This window comes from Myotis myotis, unplaced genomic scaffold, assembly GCF_014108235.1.
Source record: "Myotis myotis isolate mMyoMyo1 unplaced genomic scaffold, mMyoMyo1.p scaffold_m19_p_16, whole genome shotgun sequence".
Lineage (NCBI taxonomy): Eukaryota > Metazoa > Chordata > Mammalia > Chiroptera > Vespertilionidae > Myotis > Myotis myotis.
The window spans coordinates 35,843,539-35,862,659 of record NW_023416320.1 but is presented as its reverse complement, the minus strand read 5'-3'; the positions used below and the strand labels follow the sequence as shown (position 1 = coordinate 35,862,659).

The window sequence follows — 19,121 nt, the reverse complement described above, 5'->3', positions numbered from 1 at the left end:
GTAAATCCTTTTTAAAAACATCAAACATGACATTTCTATACTAAATTAGACACAAGATTCTTGAAACCTAAGGACCTTCTACATATTTGGTCATCTGCCAGGATAACAGATAAAAACATCAGTTGTACTCTAATTACATTTTCAAACCTCCGTGGATCTACTGCCTCATTTAATGTTGATTCAAATTATACTGAACAATGAAGCCAACCTCCGAAGAGTTGAAATGTGTTAAATTGAACACTTGGGAAGATGCATCACCCCTTTTGGGCCAAGAGGGGGACGCAGTAACTTAACCTGACATGGGAAAGGAGAAGAATGTAAGGTTTGTGGCTTTGAGTTCTGTTTCCTACAGTGGATTTATTTGCTAATTCTCAGCAAGGTCACAGTCAGAAATTCTGAGGTTTTGCTTGGTAGCTAATGATTATATTGCTATCTCTTGGGGTGATTCCAAATTTTCTTATGATTAGTGGAGGAGGGGCATTCGGATTCTAGTTATAAGCTAAATCACCTTCAATAAATCACCTGAAAACCTAATGTAATGAAGATTTCTGAATCTGCAGCCACAATAATTTTGAATAAATTAACATTATGTAGATGTTAAAGTGAAAACATATTTTTCAAAGTAATTAAAAATAAAAATGCAACCTTTAGCAAAGGATACTTTGTTTTTATTTCCCCTCCCTTTTTTTAGAAAAAAATATCATTATTCATATTTCACCAACAAGTCTCTAAGGGACCAGGTATTGTAATCACGGTCACAAAGGGAGTTAGTCACAGAATTCAAAACCATTTTCTGATTCAAAATCTAGGTCTCTTTCCATTACTGCAAAATTGTATCACGTAGATGACTGCATTTAGAGAATTCTAGCTCCCACATCCATAATACAACAATCACAATCTTGGCTCAGCATTTATACTTTAGATATGTTTTTAAAATTGATTTTCAAGAAAGAGGGAGAGGAATAGAGAGATAGAAACATCAACTGCCTCACCCCCCGACCCCCCCGTCATGTTCCCTACTGGGGATTGAGCCTGCAACCTGGTCATGTACCCTGACCAGGAATCGAACTGGTGACCTCTGGGCTCAACCACTGAGCCACACCAGTTGGGCAGCATTTATACTTTAAATTCGTCGTTTTGGGAAAGTTTAATTCAGTCGGCCCAAATCACTTCACTATTAATGTAGACCTCATCATACTAAAATGAATGTGTTCGTGATTAAAAAGGAACTTAGATGTGAAGCATGTTAAATAAGTATAACGAGTGTAAGGCAATCAAGTAGTAAAAATAAATTGAAGGGAGACCGTGTACCTTCTCTATGACAGATTTGCATTTTTCGATATAAAATGCACTGTTCTGTGCAGAGTGTTCATTCCTGCAATGATCTCATTTATTCTGCCATCTAATTACTTTTCACCGCTGAGCACAGAGCGCCACTGTGAAAAGTCTATTGACAACTAGAATGAAACAGCTGACTGAAGAAACTAATTGCTTAATGTCGCAGGGTTATATGTCCCCTGCTCCCTTCTGTTACCTCACACTGAGGGAGAATGGTACACCTAGGGCTGATGCAGAATGTTAAGTACTGATCAGTCCTGGATTGGCTGCTATGCTTCTACACAGACAGAGTGTCCGTGACATTAATATGGAAAGACCACTGCTGACCTATTGGTCTTTCCCACCTTGTTCACCCTTAGCAATGCATTTGTGACAAATGAAAAGCTCGAGAAGCTGTCACAGGTCCTCAGGGATCTCAAAAACCCAGCCCCTGTGTCCTTGATCCCCTGTAACAGAGAAGACACTTTTCTTAATAAAACACTTAAGTATTATTATGTGAAAAACGGGCAAACAGACTACTTGTTTTCAATAATAAGGAATTCACTTATACACACACTTATACACAGATGGAATAAAGTACTAAATATATATACTCTCTCTTTAGGAAAATGTGACAGTCTAACAATAGCTAGTATCCATAAGCCAGCAATCACTCAAGCAAGTTTCCAGTATTACCTATAGAAATAAGCTCTGGCCCTGCTGGTGTGGCTAGTCGCACCAGGAGGCTGCACTAAGATTCCCTGTTTTAAACCCAGCTCACATGTATCTCTGTGAAGTCATCTCTGCCTGGGCTCCTTCTCCTCTCTCCCTCTACTAACATCAGCCCCATTTCTGCTTTTCCATAGCCTCTTGCGGGGGGTGGGGAGGGGGGTTCAATTATATCTAATTGCAGTATACATTGTGAAATAGTCATCATAGTCAAGCTAATTAATATATCCATCACCTCACATAGTACTACTTTCCTACTCTTTGTGTGTGGTGTGTGGTGTGTGTGGTGTGGTGTGTGTGTGTGTGTGTGTGTGTGTGTGTGTGTGTGTGTGTTGAAAACATTTAAGCAATGTCAGGTATATAGCACAGTACTGTTAACTATAGTCACATTGTTGTACATTAGATCTCCAGAATTTATTCATCTTGCATCACTGAAATGTTGTACCATTGACCAATATCTCCCTATTTCCCCCCTCCAAGCCCCTGTTAACCACCATTCTGCTCTGAGTAGGATATATTTTGCTATTTTCTCAGAGCCCCATTATAGCATTTTATTTTTTCTGTTCTAAAGATTAGAGCACAATTTTATTTTTTTTTCATTCTGATTCATTAAGTATTTTATTAGATATCAAACAAGTGAGAACAGTTGATTCAGTCATAATCCAATTATAATTGTTAAAAATAATTGAAACTATAGTTATATTTAATGACAACTTTAAATGTCAGCTCTGTCATTGTTATTCCTACCCTTATATAAAAGAAGTGTTTTAGACCAATGTGTTTCAGATTCATGATTACGGAGCACAATTTTAGAACTTCTTATTGGGAATGTACAGTATCTTGGGATCATGAGTAAGCAAAAATGTTTCTTCTGTTCTATTTAGCCGTCTTTCTGGAGATTTAAAATTCAAGCATTTCTCCTAATCTTGTTACTGAATCTCTCAAATCATTTTTCGCACAGAAAGTAAAGGGGTACATCTGAAATCTCCATTTGCTTACTGCAGGTTTTTTTTTTTTCTGTCCCACAGAATCTAATCTACATAGGGAAATCCCCAGAGCGAATCTCCACCTCTCACCTGCTGTTTCAATGGCAAGTGGAGAAAGATGCCGCTTCATCATCTGCCCCCTTAGGACTGACCACCCACACCAGGCTGCCCTGACTGCTCCACTTTTACAAGATTCTGCATTTTTTAATCGGAGGCCTATTTTGTCAATTTGTCCTCCAATGTCATATGATGACAGAATAAGATATTGCTAAGAGAAAGTCCTTTGAAGTTCAAACAAAAGTGGTTTTCAAAATTGTTCATTGATAACTTATCTGAAAAATACTTTTTTAAAAAATTGCTTGTAGGAATCGAGGGTCACTACACTGTTGATCATCATTTGAAATATCAACTTTTTCATTAACCAAATTGGTAATACATAGTTTTCTTTATTGTCTTGTATTTTAACTCCTGGATTTCATTTTTCTAACAAATGCTTACAATCACACGTTAGGTCCTATGCTATGGTCACAGGACGGGTTATATAAATTTTTAGCTGGTAGGGAAGTGTTAGATAGGACAAGGGTCTCAAGGTCTGGGTGGTTGTTACTAAATGCTCTTCTTGCTAAGTGATAAAATGTACCGCAGTATTTTGCAAATGCAGCTATAAACAGATGAGCTTGACAGCAACTCAACCTGGTAAGCCCAGTGCAAAGAAGTCAACGTGTATCTAACCAAATAGTCCACATAAGCAATGGCTGAGCCTACCTTTCCAGAGACAGAGTTTTGGATAGAAATCCTGTCTTCTTTACCTGTCACAATTAAACAAACTACCCCACCACAACCATGTCTAGTCCTTGAATAGAGCGCCCCAAGTGGCCAACCCCTTGTGTGCAGTAACAGAAAGGGAAGAAGAATGACTGAGAATTCAATCACCGTCTGTAACACTGCCAAATGTGAAAATATATCTCAATTTCCAAATAACAAAATAAGAAAGCATTTTAGAAATAGACCTCTTTGAAGTTAGAAACTTCATATATCTATATCCCTAATCTCTATATTTATATCCCCGTAGTTCCTAAAACTTTATACATGTTAAAGTTAGTTTCTACAACGTATTAAAGAAAAAGCAGCCTAACGCTGGAATACATAGATGATGGCCAGCTTGATGTTCATCATCATTACGTTGTTTTAATGATGAGAACAGGCTGGTGTTGCCACAGAATGTTTCTCTCCCACACTGATATGTGGTTTTAAACGGAAGATAGTGGTGATGCTGACTGGGGCTGGTGAGTCCCGGATGCGGGGACCCCCTCCTGGTGATGCTGTTCACAAGCCTGACTGGATGGCAGTAAAAAATGCAGGACCTTATTTCCGAGAAGAAATTCACCCCCTCAACAAAGCATGAAGATAAAAGGTAATTTATGAGTACAGAGGCTCCAAAGTTTTAATTCACAGACGTCATGGGCGAGTGAGAAACATGAGACTTGCGTTCAGATGACCCCTTTCCCTCAGGGCCAGCCCAGGGCTCTGACACCACCCAAACCCCATGGTTAATAGAACCAGAGAGTGTGGACAAAACCCTCTGGAGTAAGTCCTTAGAGGGGAAAAATAATTCCAGATTTCTTGCCCTCACTAGAAATTTCTCTGACACATCTTGTCAGGTAGCCTCTGGAAATGTCCACCCACTGGTTCCCACGGCGCAGGAAGCTGAAGCTGATGGAGCGGGAGGAAAAGGGCGTCTTTGGTTTTGGACACATTAGGACTCATGCCTCGGATTTTATAACATGTGCGGATCCTGATTTTTATCAGTTAAAGAAAACCAGTTGGCTAGTAAGCAGGTGTGGGAATAAAGAACCAAACCAAAATGAAATGCCGCGTTGAACGGAAGGCTGCTGCAGTATGAAATCAAAGGGACACGGAGAAATCCCCATGGCATGCTTCTGGATTGCCTGCAACAAATAACTGGCAGGAGGACAAAAGGGAACTTTAACAGCCGCAGTGCTGATTCCATACTTTAAAAATGTTCACTTTAGCAAAAAGTTAAAGACACTCACTTTGGCATAAGGTAAAGTTGCTGTAAGGCATGCATCTGGACAATATGTAGCATACATCTTGGTGGAAAAGGAAATTCAAAAGATCTTCAAATGTTTGTACTTGTTAAACCAAGGAGTGTAAATGAAAGCATTGCTGAAATGTCAGTGCCCATTTGGAAGAGAAGCATGATATGTACCCTCTTTACGCAAGGTAAAGGGGGGCGGGCCCCACGACCACCTGGCCTGGTTGTGTTGTGCATGAGGGCAGTCCTTCTGGAACCTGAATAATAGCATATAAACCAGAGGTTTAAACGCCAGTAATTATACCTGGAGGATATTTTTGTCTTCTTTTGGCTTAATGGGAAATAAAATTGAAATATGATCAGCTACATAAAGAAAGATGCCTCTGATGTGGCAAGGATACAATAGAGAAATCACCAAAATAATACAGTAGTTGAGTAAACTGTGGTATAACCACTAGTTGGAATGTTATGTAACAAACATAAGTGATAATGAGAAAGTGGATGCATACATTTTGGAGATACATATAGTTGCTAGGAACCTAAAGCAGATTGTTAAACTATATATACCAATAACATTGTGTTCAAATGTGTGTTGTTTGATATAAATTGCAAGAGATGACATAAAATGAAAATAAAGCATGTCAAGATGGGAAATTCTGGGAATTTTCTATTATTAAACTACCTGTTAATAACATGTTTATACTGATTAAGAGGCAAAACCTGATCTTAAAAAGAGTCCTCTTCTTCCACTATTTGAAAGCAATGAAGAGACTGTGGGCAGGAAAGTTCATCAGTGGAACTATAACTCATGCAAAGGACTACCCTGGGAAAGAGAATTTAATAAAAACAAAGCCAGGCTAAATGCTGTGAGTGGATTTTAATCATTCATCCTGAATTTCTGTCCAACTAATCTCACATTCATTGTTGTACGCAGCTCTGCCATCTAATTCAGAATGGCATTGAGACACCTAGACATTAATGCTAATTAAGTCTGCCTTTTCATACTGAGAAACCACATTCTTCTCTTTAATATGAAACATATGCTGTATAATGCAATCCTTTCAAAATATTTCAGAAAAGGAAAACTGACTATCTAACGTGGATATCATAGGGTTGACGATTTCTCATCTTGATTTTAAAAGTAAATGATAAAAGGTGTGTGGAATATTTATTCTCCCACTGTGAACTTCTCCCCTATGTTGGATCCATGTCTAATGGCAGTGCAGGTGCGGATCTACCTGAGTTCCTCTCCAGCTGTCTGGATTATAACTAGTAAGGCAATTATTTTAGAACCAGTCTTATGTGGAATTTCTGTTTCCAACATAAATTAGTGCACATTTACCATCATGAAAAGTCTAAGCATAGCCTTCACTAAAAGATTAAAGATATTATTAAAGTCTCATTTTATTCTGCGTCATGGAAAAACAAAACCATACCATTTTCAAATAGTTTTGACCTTCAGTTCAGCATCTGTCATGGGGCATTTGTGCCCACACTTCAGTAAATGTCTCCAAAATGAGCTAACCAAAACTATATTTATTTTGAATTGTAGAAATGGAAAAGGTCAAACTACTTTAAAATCCCAATATTACTTGTGATTCACACACCTTTCGATGAATACAGCGATTGTAAAATAGTTGTGGGACATCAATTTTTTTCTCCTAAACAACATCAGTCAAATTCTCAATTGCTCAGGGAATAGCTGAGAATAATTTGGACAACTTGGTCATGGTTCTTAGATTAAATGACAAATTTAATTGTATTAACTTTCAGTAAATTAATGTGGAGGTTGTCATAGTGTCTCCAGTCCTCAGATAACTATGATATTGCACCAGGATAAGAGAAGAACACAAATGCTCAAGGTGATGACACTTGGCTGAGGCCACCATGCCATTCCTCGAACACACCAGGCACACTGCCACTTGAGCTCCCACATGGGCATGGCTGTTCCCTACCATGACCAAATGCCCTTTCCGGAGATATCCGCATAACTCACTCCAGTTCATACAGGTCTCTACTGAAATCACCTCTTCAGAAGGCACTACCTCTTCTTCCCGGCCCGTCAACGTTTACCCCCTAGACTTCTAATCTTTTTTTGCATTTATTTCACCTATCATATTACATATTTACCTGTATACTTTACTACCTGTTTTCCCCAACACAATGAACAACACTATGTAAGAGTTTTCAATGCTATATCCCCAGCCACTAAAACAGTGTTGGCACATAATTGGTGTTCAGTACATATTTGTTGAGTGAATGAATAATGAGTGAATTAATAGGACCAGAATGAATGAACACAAGTTGATCATAAAGGAGAGATAATTTTTCTGCTATAAAAACTATGAACTAATTTTATATATTCAGTGGCAGACAACATTTTCAATTAATCTCTTAGTATGCTTGCAATAAAGCACAAAGTACACGGCAATGAAAATAAAGAGGGAAATTCTGTATATTCTATCAACCAAAAAAATGTAATGTGCCTTTCAGAAAAATCAAGTCTTGCCATATTGCATAAGTCAAAACATGCTGTGTAGGACTTGAAAACTAGAATTCAAGCATACCAAGTCAAACGAATTTCACACATGAGCACCTGTTGCCTTGAATCACCTTTCTCCCCTTTCCTACCTCTTCAATCTGATGCAACAAAACCCAGTTCAACCATCAGCTTCTCCATGGAAACTTCCCAGTTCTAACCATCACGGAGATCTTATGTTTTATGGATAACTTTCCTGGGTCATTTACATTTTCTGTACACAAGTAGTACAGATTTACTCGTGTTTGTGTTTTTTTAATTGTTCTTGCTATATGTTATAGTAATATTATTATTAATTTTGTTATTATTTTCTGTTGTTTGTTGTTCATACTTTATGTCTCTAACATGAGCATCACCACTTTATTACACAGCCAATAGCACCAACTGCAGTCCATTGCATGAGTTAAGTACCAGATGCATTTAAATAAACAATAACCACCACCCTCAAATCTAACTGGCCCAGAACTAAGAAGAGACAATGACAGATGACAGAAGGTTCTCTGTCCACTCAGATGACAATGAGAACTAAATTCTTCCCTATTTTCCCACCTACATGGTTTTGCTTCCTTGTGAAAATGGAAGGATGACATAAGAGGAACACATGCTGATAAAAAAGAACTTAACTTGTGGCTGTCCACTCACCGTCTGCATCTGATGTAGCCATATGAATTCATACAGAGCACAGTTGCCGAAGACAAACCACCTGACTAGACCCATCTGGGTGTCCCCTTATATGTTCAGGAACAACATACTATACGGGCTCTTGGACTATTATTTTGCCAGGAGCGGGAAGATGGTAGTAACCCCAAGACTGCATCCAGCTCACAATAATTGTGTAATAGGGATCTAACCCACTGAATGCAATGAAAAGTGTCCTACCAAGCAAGTTCCTACAGTGAATAAGGGCAATGAATAACTTTGTACCTAAAGTATAAATATTATAATATAAATAAAAGGGTGAAAACATTCTGGGCTACAATGATAGAAATGTGGGACTGTATTCATTTGTATGAATAGTCACAGAAAATACAGATAGGAACTAAAACCAGGAAATACTGTGTAAGAATTATCTAATTTCCGAAATCTTCTCCCAAATACATTTGTCCTTTGAATGCTACCAGTTATAATTTCCTGTCGCTAAAGTGTAAACCAGAACTACTAAATGAAAGTGGGCATGGTGCAGCCCCCGGGGACGCTCACGTACCGGTGCACGCCGCTGTTGCACATGATGACGTGGCAGGCCCCCAGCCTGCTGCACAGCTCCGACGACACGGACAGCAGCCCCACGCCCGAGGCACTGCACGCTGTGTTCGCACAGGCCGCCGTGCGCTTGGACCTGATAAACGAGGCTACCAGGCGGTAAAGTTCATCCAGGGCATTGAGAGGCCTCAGGAGCTACAGAACAAAGGGATGAACATAAAGTTCAACATGGTTAGTGGAAATAAATCCTTTTATCGATTTTATTTTTCATTAATATTTTGGGGTGATATTGGTTTAAAAAATTAAAAAGGTCTCAGGTATTCAATATACATCATCTGTATATTGTACTGTGTGTTCCCTACCCCAGGTCAAGTCTCCTTCCATCATCATTTATCCTCCCATACCCTCTTCTACCTCCCCCCAGCCCCCCTGCCCTCTGGCAATCACCATACTGTCTGTCCAGGAGTCTTTCTTTTTTAAGAAATCCTTTTAGCTGGAATATAATTCAGAACTATTATAACTTTTAATGAATAGTCCAAAATATTTTATTATGCAGTTAGCAAAATTGGAGACTGCAAAAACAACAGACAGCAGAAAAACTGAGGAAGGGAGCTATGTAAATAATAAAGCATAAATAAACGCTATCCTCTATTTGTACCTTATCAACATAGGCAGCCTTGGATGTGGAGTTGGGTGGTGAATTTGACTTGTCCAAATAAAATGCCCTGTAAGAATCCAAAGAATAAGGTATCATTCATTGTGAGAGAAATTAAAATGCACGAGTGTGCTTGGTACACAAGTCTACAGACAAATTATTCCCTCATCCTGAATCCCGCAGCTGCCTGTTGGTCCTGGGTACATAGCACTTTCGAAGTAACCCAGGGAAGTGTTCAGCTCAGGACAAAGTGTTATAAGGACAGACGTGGAATGTCCATCAAGTGCCATGACAATAGTTTCATTTACCTGTTTGAGTCAATATCTACTAAGAGCACAGGATGGAGAGCAAGATCAAAGGAATTTAAGCTATTTTAAAGAGTTCTAGACTTTCCCCAGTATCTGAAGGAAATAAGAACTCTCTAAGAGGAGTGCTGTTATGAGAAGAGGAAACGAGCTTGAATTGTGTGAGGAACAGAGAAATGCCATGCGGCTGGAGCTCGGTCGGAAGGAATGAATGAGCAGCTTAGGAAGAGGCTGGGAGAGCAGGCTCTGCAGGGCCCTGTGAGCCCTGAGGAAGACTGGGATCTTAACTGGCCCCATTACCGGACGGCGGGCTGTTTTATAAACTCGATGGCTGTGCCTAAAAGGTCATGTTCTCCTGCAGTTCTGAGTACCTTTTTATTTCAGTTATACAGGTACACACTTAGGTGAACGCTGTGAAAACCCTTGCACGCACCACCATGCTTTAACTATGTTAGCATTTTGCACTTTGCTTCTCCTTAAAAAGAAAAGGAACTTGACAGGTGCAGATAAGCCCTTTGTTGCTCACCCTTCTCCATTCCCATCTGGTCCAAAACTCTCCCTCACAAAGGGCAGCACCACCCGAAGCTGGCACTTACTACTTCCACACTTAAAGGTCACCCATATGGTTGGCCTAAATGGAGGCACCAAAGAATAGCTTTTTTTCTTTACTTTCCCCCCTCTTTAAATCCACACTTTCTTTCTAGGCTTACTTCCCCAAGAAGGTGATTGTTCAATAAATATTTTGGTCAGCATCAGTCAGTGGTATGCTCTGACACAGAGTTCTAGAATTAGATCGACAGTACATTTTCCCCCTCAGTACTGCTTTGGTGTCTGCTCTCAAACTAGTTTTTGTTTTGGGCTTAGTCTATTTTTTCTCTCATAAGTTAAGACTTTCTTTTTATCCTCGGTATTCTAAAGTTTGACCACAAAATATTTAGGCATTGATTTGTTTTTATTTATCCAGACAGAATCTTAAAGTGCACTTTCAACTTGAAGAGTCTTATCTTCAGCTTTAAAATAATCTCAACTACTATCTTTTTACATAATCTCATGTTCTCTCTCTCCACACACAGAGAGATACTCAGACCGTGCACACTTTTTTTTTTAAGATTTTATTTTGCAATTATTGCATTTTAGGTAATTTACTAAGTAATATCTTCCAAGTGAAAAAAGCAGTCAAGTAAAGAGTTTAGCATTTCTGAGAATTTTATTTCCATGATTATCTTTTCATTTCCAAGCTTTCTGCCTAATCTTATTTCATTTCTACCACTAAATGCACGAGAATGTAAACTCTCCATGTGGGGATGAGTTTGGTTTACTTTTGTTCATTGCTGCTTCTCTAGCACCTAAAACATTGGGTGGAACATAGTGTGGACTTAATAAATGTAAATAAGTAATTGGGTGAAAAAGGTGAAGGGATTACAAACACAAAAGAGTTCATAGACAGACAATAGTATGGTTATTACCAGAGAGAACAGGGGGTGGAGGGATGTAGAATAGGGTATGGGGGGATAAAGGGTGATGGAAGGAAACTTGATTTGGGGTGGTAAACACACAATACCAGATGCAGATGATGTATTTAGATTTGTATATCTGAAACCTATATAATTGTACTAGCCAATGTTCCCCCAAAGAATCCAATGAAAAATAGTTACAGAAAATAATAAATAAGTAAATAAATAAATAAATAAATGGATAACTGGCTTTCTTTTTCTTCAAGGTTGTCTACCTTTTTGATGGGCTGCAATCCTTTGTTTATACTTTGAACATCTAAAATATATTTTGCCAGGCTATATCAACATTTTAATTTCTTCTGAGTCAAATTTGTTTTCAGTGGAAATTTCGTTGGCTCTTTCTTAGTGTTAGGCTTCTTCATGTTCTTTGGGATTTTGTTTTGCAAGTTCATTTGAAGTGGGAGGATTTTTAATTTAGTTTTATTTGTTATTTTGATTTAGCTCCATCCCCCATCTCTCATCATATTTCTCTTACAAATGATTCTGTGCTCATTTGGTGCCCAGAACCCGCATCTGTAAACAGTTTCGTATTGGTGACGGGAGTATCACATTATGCAGACATCTGGATTATTACCAGTCACATCATGAGCCAGTTTAGTTCCTAGTTTAATGGCCATGTCCGCTTCTTTCTCCATCTCTAGTCCATAAAAGCTACAGTCTCTGGCAGCCATAGACAACAGATAGCTCATCCTTTACTCAGAAGTGGAAGAGTCCTTCTCTACACCCTGCTTTTAAATTGTGAGGATGGCTCTTGATCTCTACCTAGTGTGGAATGACTTTAATTCCTCATTTTCCTTAACAAGTTGTACAGAACCCTCTGTCTACCACCAGAGGTCAACAAGCCAGAGGCCTCAACACAGAACTGCTCCCATTTCCTTTCCATTCACGGGTCACTGAGATGATAAATTGTGACCTCAGCTGTGACTTTTACATTTTCTGCCTTCACATTTTATCCAGCATCACTATACACTTAGAACAGAGGTAGGTGATGCTTCAAAGCTGGAAGCCACACAGACACCTAATCAGATGTCCTCATGCCTCCTCGTGTGTGCTTGGTAGAAAAAGAGCACACAAGTCAATGAATTATTTAGCCCCCCAGGGTCTCAAGTACCTCATTTTTACAGTGGATATTAAAATTGCCCTGCGTATCAATAGCATAATGTTGAAGATTAATCAATGAGTATGAAGTGGTCGGTACTGTGGTCAGCAAACAGGACTTATGCAATAACTACTATTCAAGTGCACACAGTAGGAGGTATCTAAGCCAAAGTGTCCAGTTTCCCCCTAAGGCCATCTCAAACGTGTTATGATCCACGTAGAAAATGAAAATTAAGGTAGATATTTGGCATCTACATAATTCTGCAATCACTGCACAAACAGAGGTTCAGTTCTCAAAAGAAAGGAAACTTTTTTGGGTGAAAGTTGAAGAGTATCATTTAAATGGCTTACTCAGGTGCACTGGTTGTGGAAACGGCAGCTCTTCCCTACCCTGAATAGTTTGGGGGGAGAAATATTCTGTAAAAGGAATCCAGGGATCATTAGGACACCAAGGAAAACTTCACTACTGAAGCCTGCCACCACAGCTGGCCACACTGGGCACTCTACCTGCTTTCTGAAGGAAATGCTCCTTAAAAAGAAAAGTTAACAGGAGGGTCATGTTGATCTAACTCTGCTACATTCATGAAAATTGACTTGGCAGAAATCTTCCACTTTTCAATGGGGCAACATCTTCTAACAAACATATTTGATGAAGAGAATCAGCAGAAAAATGACTTTTATAGATTTAAAATAAATAAGTGCCCACATCAAGCGAAACCTTATTCAGAAACAATGTTATCTTTCCTAAGCTGCTATATAGCAGAACTAAAATAGAAAAAAAAAATCAAGTGATATAACCGCATCCTGGAAAATACTCTTAGAAGAGAAAGGCCAATTACAAATTCAGAGTTAGATACGTTATTGATTCAGACTTGAGCAAGTAGTTAATTATTTGTTAACAAATGATTATAAAAAGCAACAAATTATTATAAAATACATCTGTGAGCCGGTGACATTTAGAGAAAATGACCATGAAATATGGCCACCTTGTCACTCTTATGAAATTTACACAGCCAACAAATACTTTAGTCAATTACTTCTTAAAATAAAAAGTTGGACTTGAGGCTGCAGGTAATTTTAGGTACTCCCCATCAGAAACACACACACACACGTGTTCAGCCAGATAGTTTACCATCCCTATGGTTTGCAGGTATTCACAGAATTTCAGTATTTTTCAGAATATGACAAACTGTGGACAGGAAATGAATTTCTAATGCACTTCCCTTAATTGCAAGTCTTACCATGCTCCTTAATCAAAATTTATGAAAAAGTTAATGGTAAAATTGGATTAATGCCAAAACTGACCGTAGTTTATTATGTTTCTGAGGCTAGTAAGAATGAAGTCATGATCCTTTGTCCCAATATAGCAAATCTTATTGAGACCATTTGGAAAGTGCTGCTCTTATTTTATAGAAAGTGAACAGTAAGTTTCCTTTCATGCTTGATTACATCAGGCTTCATTGTCACAATTTTATAAATTAACTCTGCCATAGAAAATGGATACATTACAATCACATTTTTTCATTTAGTCCCTATATAATAAAATACCAATGAAAGAAGTAATAATGTCATAAGTACTATCACTAGTGATATAAACCCATCCAAATCTAATAACTACAATGAAACTAATTTGGGCAAACTAATTTCATACAATCTAATAGTAAAGACAAGTGTACAGGTATCTACAATGCAAGGTAGAGTGTTGGGAGGTAAATTAAAAAGTGCAGAAAGTCACTGGGATATACCTGAAAGAGAAAGAAGGAAGGCCACGTAAGAATATGACCTAAGAGTTGGACTTAGACCCATGGAAGGAATTCTGGACAGGCCAAAATGGGAAAGAATCATTTCAAGTAGAGGCAACGCCATGGAAGAACAGAACAGATATAGAGTGGATGGAGCCAATTTGGCTGAAAACAAGGTTCATGTAAGGTAGGGAGAGAGAATGTTGGGCAAGTCAGCTGGATCATATTGTGACAAAATTAAGTAGCAAACTAAAAAATTGTAATTCATTTGTTAAGCAGTTGAGAAGCACTACAAAGTCAAACTTAGCTACCAGCAAAAAAAGAATACATGGGAAGAAATGTGTGATACACAAAATGTGAAAATTTAGGGAATTTAGAGTTTCAAGAGACCCTAGAAATGAAAAGCATCATTCAGCATTCATAACAAGACCACGGTAATGGAAATAGGAATTGATGTTTTCCATGAAAGAAAATTAGTTTGGGGAACATAGAGATTAGTTGTGTAGAGCTAATCAAGTTTATATACTAATTTAAGAATCACGTAAATGCTTTGTCAAATGGATCAAAGCTCTATAGGAACAGGCTGGTGCTCCCATGATGGCCAGGTTTTCAAACAAAGAGAGACGATGCAACAGCTTGATTTAAAATATTTAAATTTATTAATTTTGTCATTGAAGATACAAAGGTTAACTCAATGACAAATGTGACATTCTTTTCATTTGGGGCTACCCCCCCTCCTTTTTCTGGGCATGTTGGAGTATATCCAATTTCCCAAGAGAGATGACAAAGGCATAAGAGCCCCTGCTGTTTTATACAACACAGGGAAGAATAACTATAGTATTCAGCTCAGATCTCTGCTATATTCTTGTTTCTTTTCCAGGTCATTGCTTATGAGATCATCTCTATATTTAGAATAATTATGGAAATTTCTCACTTGGCCAGACTCATCTCTACTTCTACATAAGTTCGCATTAAAAAATACTGACCTCTTGTCCAAGGGGGTGTCACCCGACAGGTTCAACCTGAGCTCACATATGGGTAAAAACACACGATGAGGAAGGAGGGAGGAGAACATTAATTTGCACCTCCATCCCAACCACTTTCCATGTCCATAAGCATTAGCCTTGATTTCTCTAGGTTAGGTTTTACTTAAAGTAAGAGAAATCCTGAATAATGAGATAAATGTGGATTTGCTTGGGCAAATGTGTGCTTTGGCTTGTCAAAAACAGAGCATCTTAGGAGCCTGTCATTAGAGAACCGCCTATTATCAATTAACAGCGCCATTTTTACTTCTACTTGAGTTTTGGGGGCGGGAGGGTGAGGAATTGCAGGAAGGTTAACAAGACAGTCGTGTGACCACAGAGGACAGTACTTTCCCACATTGAGAAAAGCACTCTTCTCAGACTTCCCTTATGCTCTGAAAACAGGATCAAGGTGGTGGAGATGGACCCACTGTTCCCTACGGCTGCTGCTGACCACATTTCACTCTCCTTTTGATGGCCTTCAATCAGAAAATACTGGACTAGAATCCTACTCTCTGGTTTTCAAACACTCCTTTTCTTCATTTTCATCTTGTCCCTCTTTTCATGAGGATGCTAGGGTGATAGTCCTTCCTGCACCTGCTAGATGTATATATTGCAGAAAGAGAGCGAGCCTTATACCATTTTTGGTCATGGATCCTATTATGTTGAATTAGATGAAAGTGAAGGGGTAAAAGGCATGAGACTTAAAAGAAATGTTCCCTTGTCCCAATTGTCAACGAACTACTGTGAGTCTGTCCAACCGTCCTGAAATCTTTGTGGCATTCAACAGCAGTTGAGAGTAATAAAAATTACTCATCCTACACTATGGCTTTCTGGACATAAGGACATGTTCTTAATACTTTTTATTCAATTATTTCAACCAATACTGTGTGAGCATCTATTGCAGTGTGAAGCACTATTTCCTGTTTTAGGAATACAGCAATGAGCAAGAGACAAAGCTTGTTCACTAGGGAACATGTACACGGCAGCTGGGAACACGTGTACAAGTCAGGTGAGAACTTGTCCTTCCATCCCTGTAAGTGTCTGAAGAGCCTGACTCCCCAGCAGCCTTTCTTCATGGGAAAATAGAAACTCCTCTAATTCTGGTTCTCCCTAAATCTGCTTTTCTACTACAGAGCAGCCCTGTCCCAGTGTTTTATTCCAATAACATTTCTTTACCCAGACACAAGACAAGCTTGTTCTCACTCCTGTGGGGTCTGCCCTGAGCTCACTTTACAATGCCCATCCTCATTTAGGAAATACACACACACATGAAGGGCCAAAGTGACATCTCTCACCAGCAACTGCTACTTTAAATGCCAGCCTATTCCTCTATCTCAGCGCCACTCAAAAGGTGGTTCGCAGACTTAAGTAAAAAAGTTGCCAGCAGGAATTTAGAAATTGCATAAAAATATATATGTTGTGTCAACATGCAAACATTCAAAAGCACTTGTCGTATTGAGCAGGGCACAGACGGGCACAGCAAGCCCGTTTATGTGTGAGTTGCAGAATAGTCACAGACAGCAAGGCCACATCACAATGAGTGTCAACTACTAAACCAGTGTATACTAGTAAACCCAAACTGTATAAAAATAGAAATCAAACATAAGCAGTTGTTTTTATTTAAAACTTATCAACTCTACAGTCACCTTAATTACCAATCAGAATTTTAAAAATCAATGGTTTGACATAATTAACCAGGAAATAAAATTGGTAACATTTATCTATAATTTATAGATGACAATACAAATTTCACTGGAGTTTTGTTAAGACATTGCTTTTAAATCTTATCTTTCCTCCCGTTAACGTATCTCCGAGAGACTGGATTTCCCATACTCTGAGGGTAAGACCAACATGGGAAGAGTTTAGAAGTACATTTTCTCCTGTAAGCCATGCTGCCATGCCAACCCAGTGTAGGCCCTAAGGGAGAAACTAGCTTATTTCTCACACTGAAAACTTTAAGCATCAGTCTATGCAGTGTTTGTTCAAGTATATGTAAAGAGTGAATATAGAGAATCACAGTATCACTCAACTTTTATTTTTGGTTGCAGAATAGCAAAAGTGACTCATGGCACTTCCTTATTAATTGCCGAAAGAATCTGGTAGTATTCAAATTCAGTGGAGCAGAGCTGAGCCTGATACTTTCCATTTGAATTACACCTGGCATGAAAAGTCCCTGCTTCCTGTGCTCTCGCTGGAGAAGCGTACTGCAACCTCATTCATAGCAGAGCTGGGCAACCACATTTCCTATCGTTAGACTACACCAGGGGTGGGCAACCTTTTTGTGAGTGCATGCCAAAACCAGCAAAATCTCTGACTCAAAATTCTTCTGCGTGCCAACCCTAATTTTTTGAGAACATGTTACGCCTACTTGATATCTCTTAAGGTGTACGTATGTGAAGAACCTTGAAGAAATAATAAAATTCATTCGAGCGACAAAAACACAGTATATGATGATGAAAAATACATTTACTTTTTAATGTATACATGTACACTGATAGTCCGACAGAAAACTTTATGACTCCGTTTGATATTATCAGTGTGACTTTTGCTGCTGCATCACTGATGACAGAGATTTTACATCAGGTTTATATTTCATGACCTTCAGAGATAGGCACGAGCTACTACTTTCATCCGTCAGGCTACTCCTATTACGAGACTTAACAAAATTCATCACTGAGAACAAAGATTCACAAGCGCATGTGGATGAAACCAAAACACTGGTCGGATCTAGGAAGGCAGGGAGAGTTAAGGCAGAGGCATAGAATTGCTCTTCCCCTCTCTCATCAATCCATGTCTATGGTCTTTAAGATAACTTGTTATGTAAAATTATTTATTTATCTAAGATGCACCTACACTGAATTTATCTGAAAAATAAAAAAGTTGATATTAAGAAAAAAATTGCAAATGGATGATTATAAGAGAGGGTTTCGTGTGCCAGCAAAAGTTACTGGCGTGCCATGTTTGGCATGCATGCCAGGGGTTGCCCACTCCTGGACTACACCGAGGATTGAAGCACAGCTAGGCTAGTTCTGGATAGTTCTCCACAATCACTTCTATCCTTACAGTTTTCTGGTATGAAATCTGGGCTATTCTCCTGAGCATCTCCGTGCTCTTCCAGTTCCATTTGCATAGTTGTTTCATGCAAGTGCCCTCTATGGTTTCCCACTGGGAAGTGAGGTCAGCTGGCCCAGCACCGAGCTCCTTGGAGAAGCCCTTCACACTAACTTTATTCTCCAATGAGCCTCTCTGCAGGAACCCCATGGAACCCACCTTCAGAAACAAGCCTTTGCTACTCTTTACATTTGGTGAACATAGAGATCTGCACACACCTCCTCTTGGCTACTACTCAAAGCAACCTCAAAAGCAACGCTAGCTCCAATGGACAAGTAAGGACATCAAGGCTCAGAGATATTAAGAACTTGCCCCAAGTCATGCAGCTAGTTGGTGGAAGCAGGAGAGGATCCCGCCACCGCCATTGCGCTGGCCAGCCATGAGCCTGGCTTCTGGCTGAGCGGCGCTCCACACACACACACACACACACACACACACACACACACACACCGTGGACGCGCACTGACCACCAGGGGGCAGCTCCTGCACTGAGCATCTGCCTCCTGGTGGTCAGTACACTTCATAGCAACCAGTTGTTCTGCCGTTCGGTCAATTTGCATATTAGCTTTTTATTATATAGGATTACATAGTGTATATTACAACACTTGATTGAAATTTGAGGTGAGGAACATGGCTGATAATGCATTTTGATGGCATTTAAAACATATGCAGATGAATTCCCCTTCCTGAGAGTGTGGAATCATCTATGAGGCGCATACATCAGTGAGATTGATTCATAGTCAGACTCTAGAGATGCTTTCAATTAATTAATAATATGATTACAATGATTTCAGTCTCTTTTGCCTTTTTCTTCCACTTTGGTCTCTTTCATCTCTTCTAGTTC

The 19,121-nt window shown here is 39.0% G+C and overlaps 1 protein-coding gene across 1 annotated transcript in view; it reads right to left on the bottom strand.

The window, feature by feature from the left end:
- PREX2 (phosphatidylinositol-3,4,5-trisphosphate dependent Rac exchange factor 2) overlaps positions 1-19,121 on the bottom strand; it is a 217,378-nt gene that overhangs the window by 18,247 nt on the left and 180,010 nt on the right. Inside the window, exons 36-37 of the mRNA XM_036338466.1 lie at positions 9,486-9,552; positions 8,832-9,022 (exon numbers count right to left, since the gene is read on the bottom strand). Coding sequence (XP_036194359.1) covers positions 8,832-9,022; positions 9,486-9,552 — 258 coding nt within the window. The remainder of the gene's footprint in view (positions 1-8,831; positions 9,023-9,485; positions 9,553-19,121) is intronic.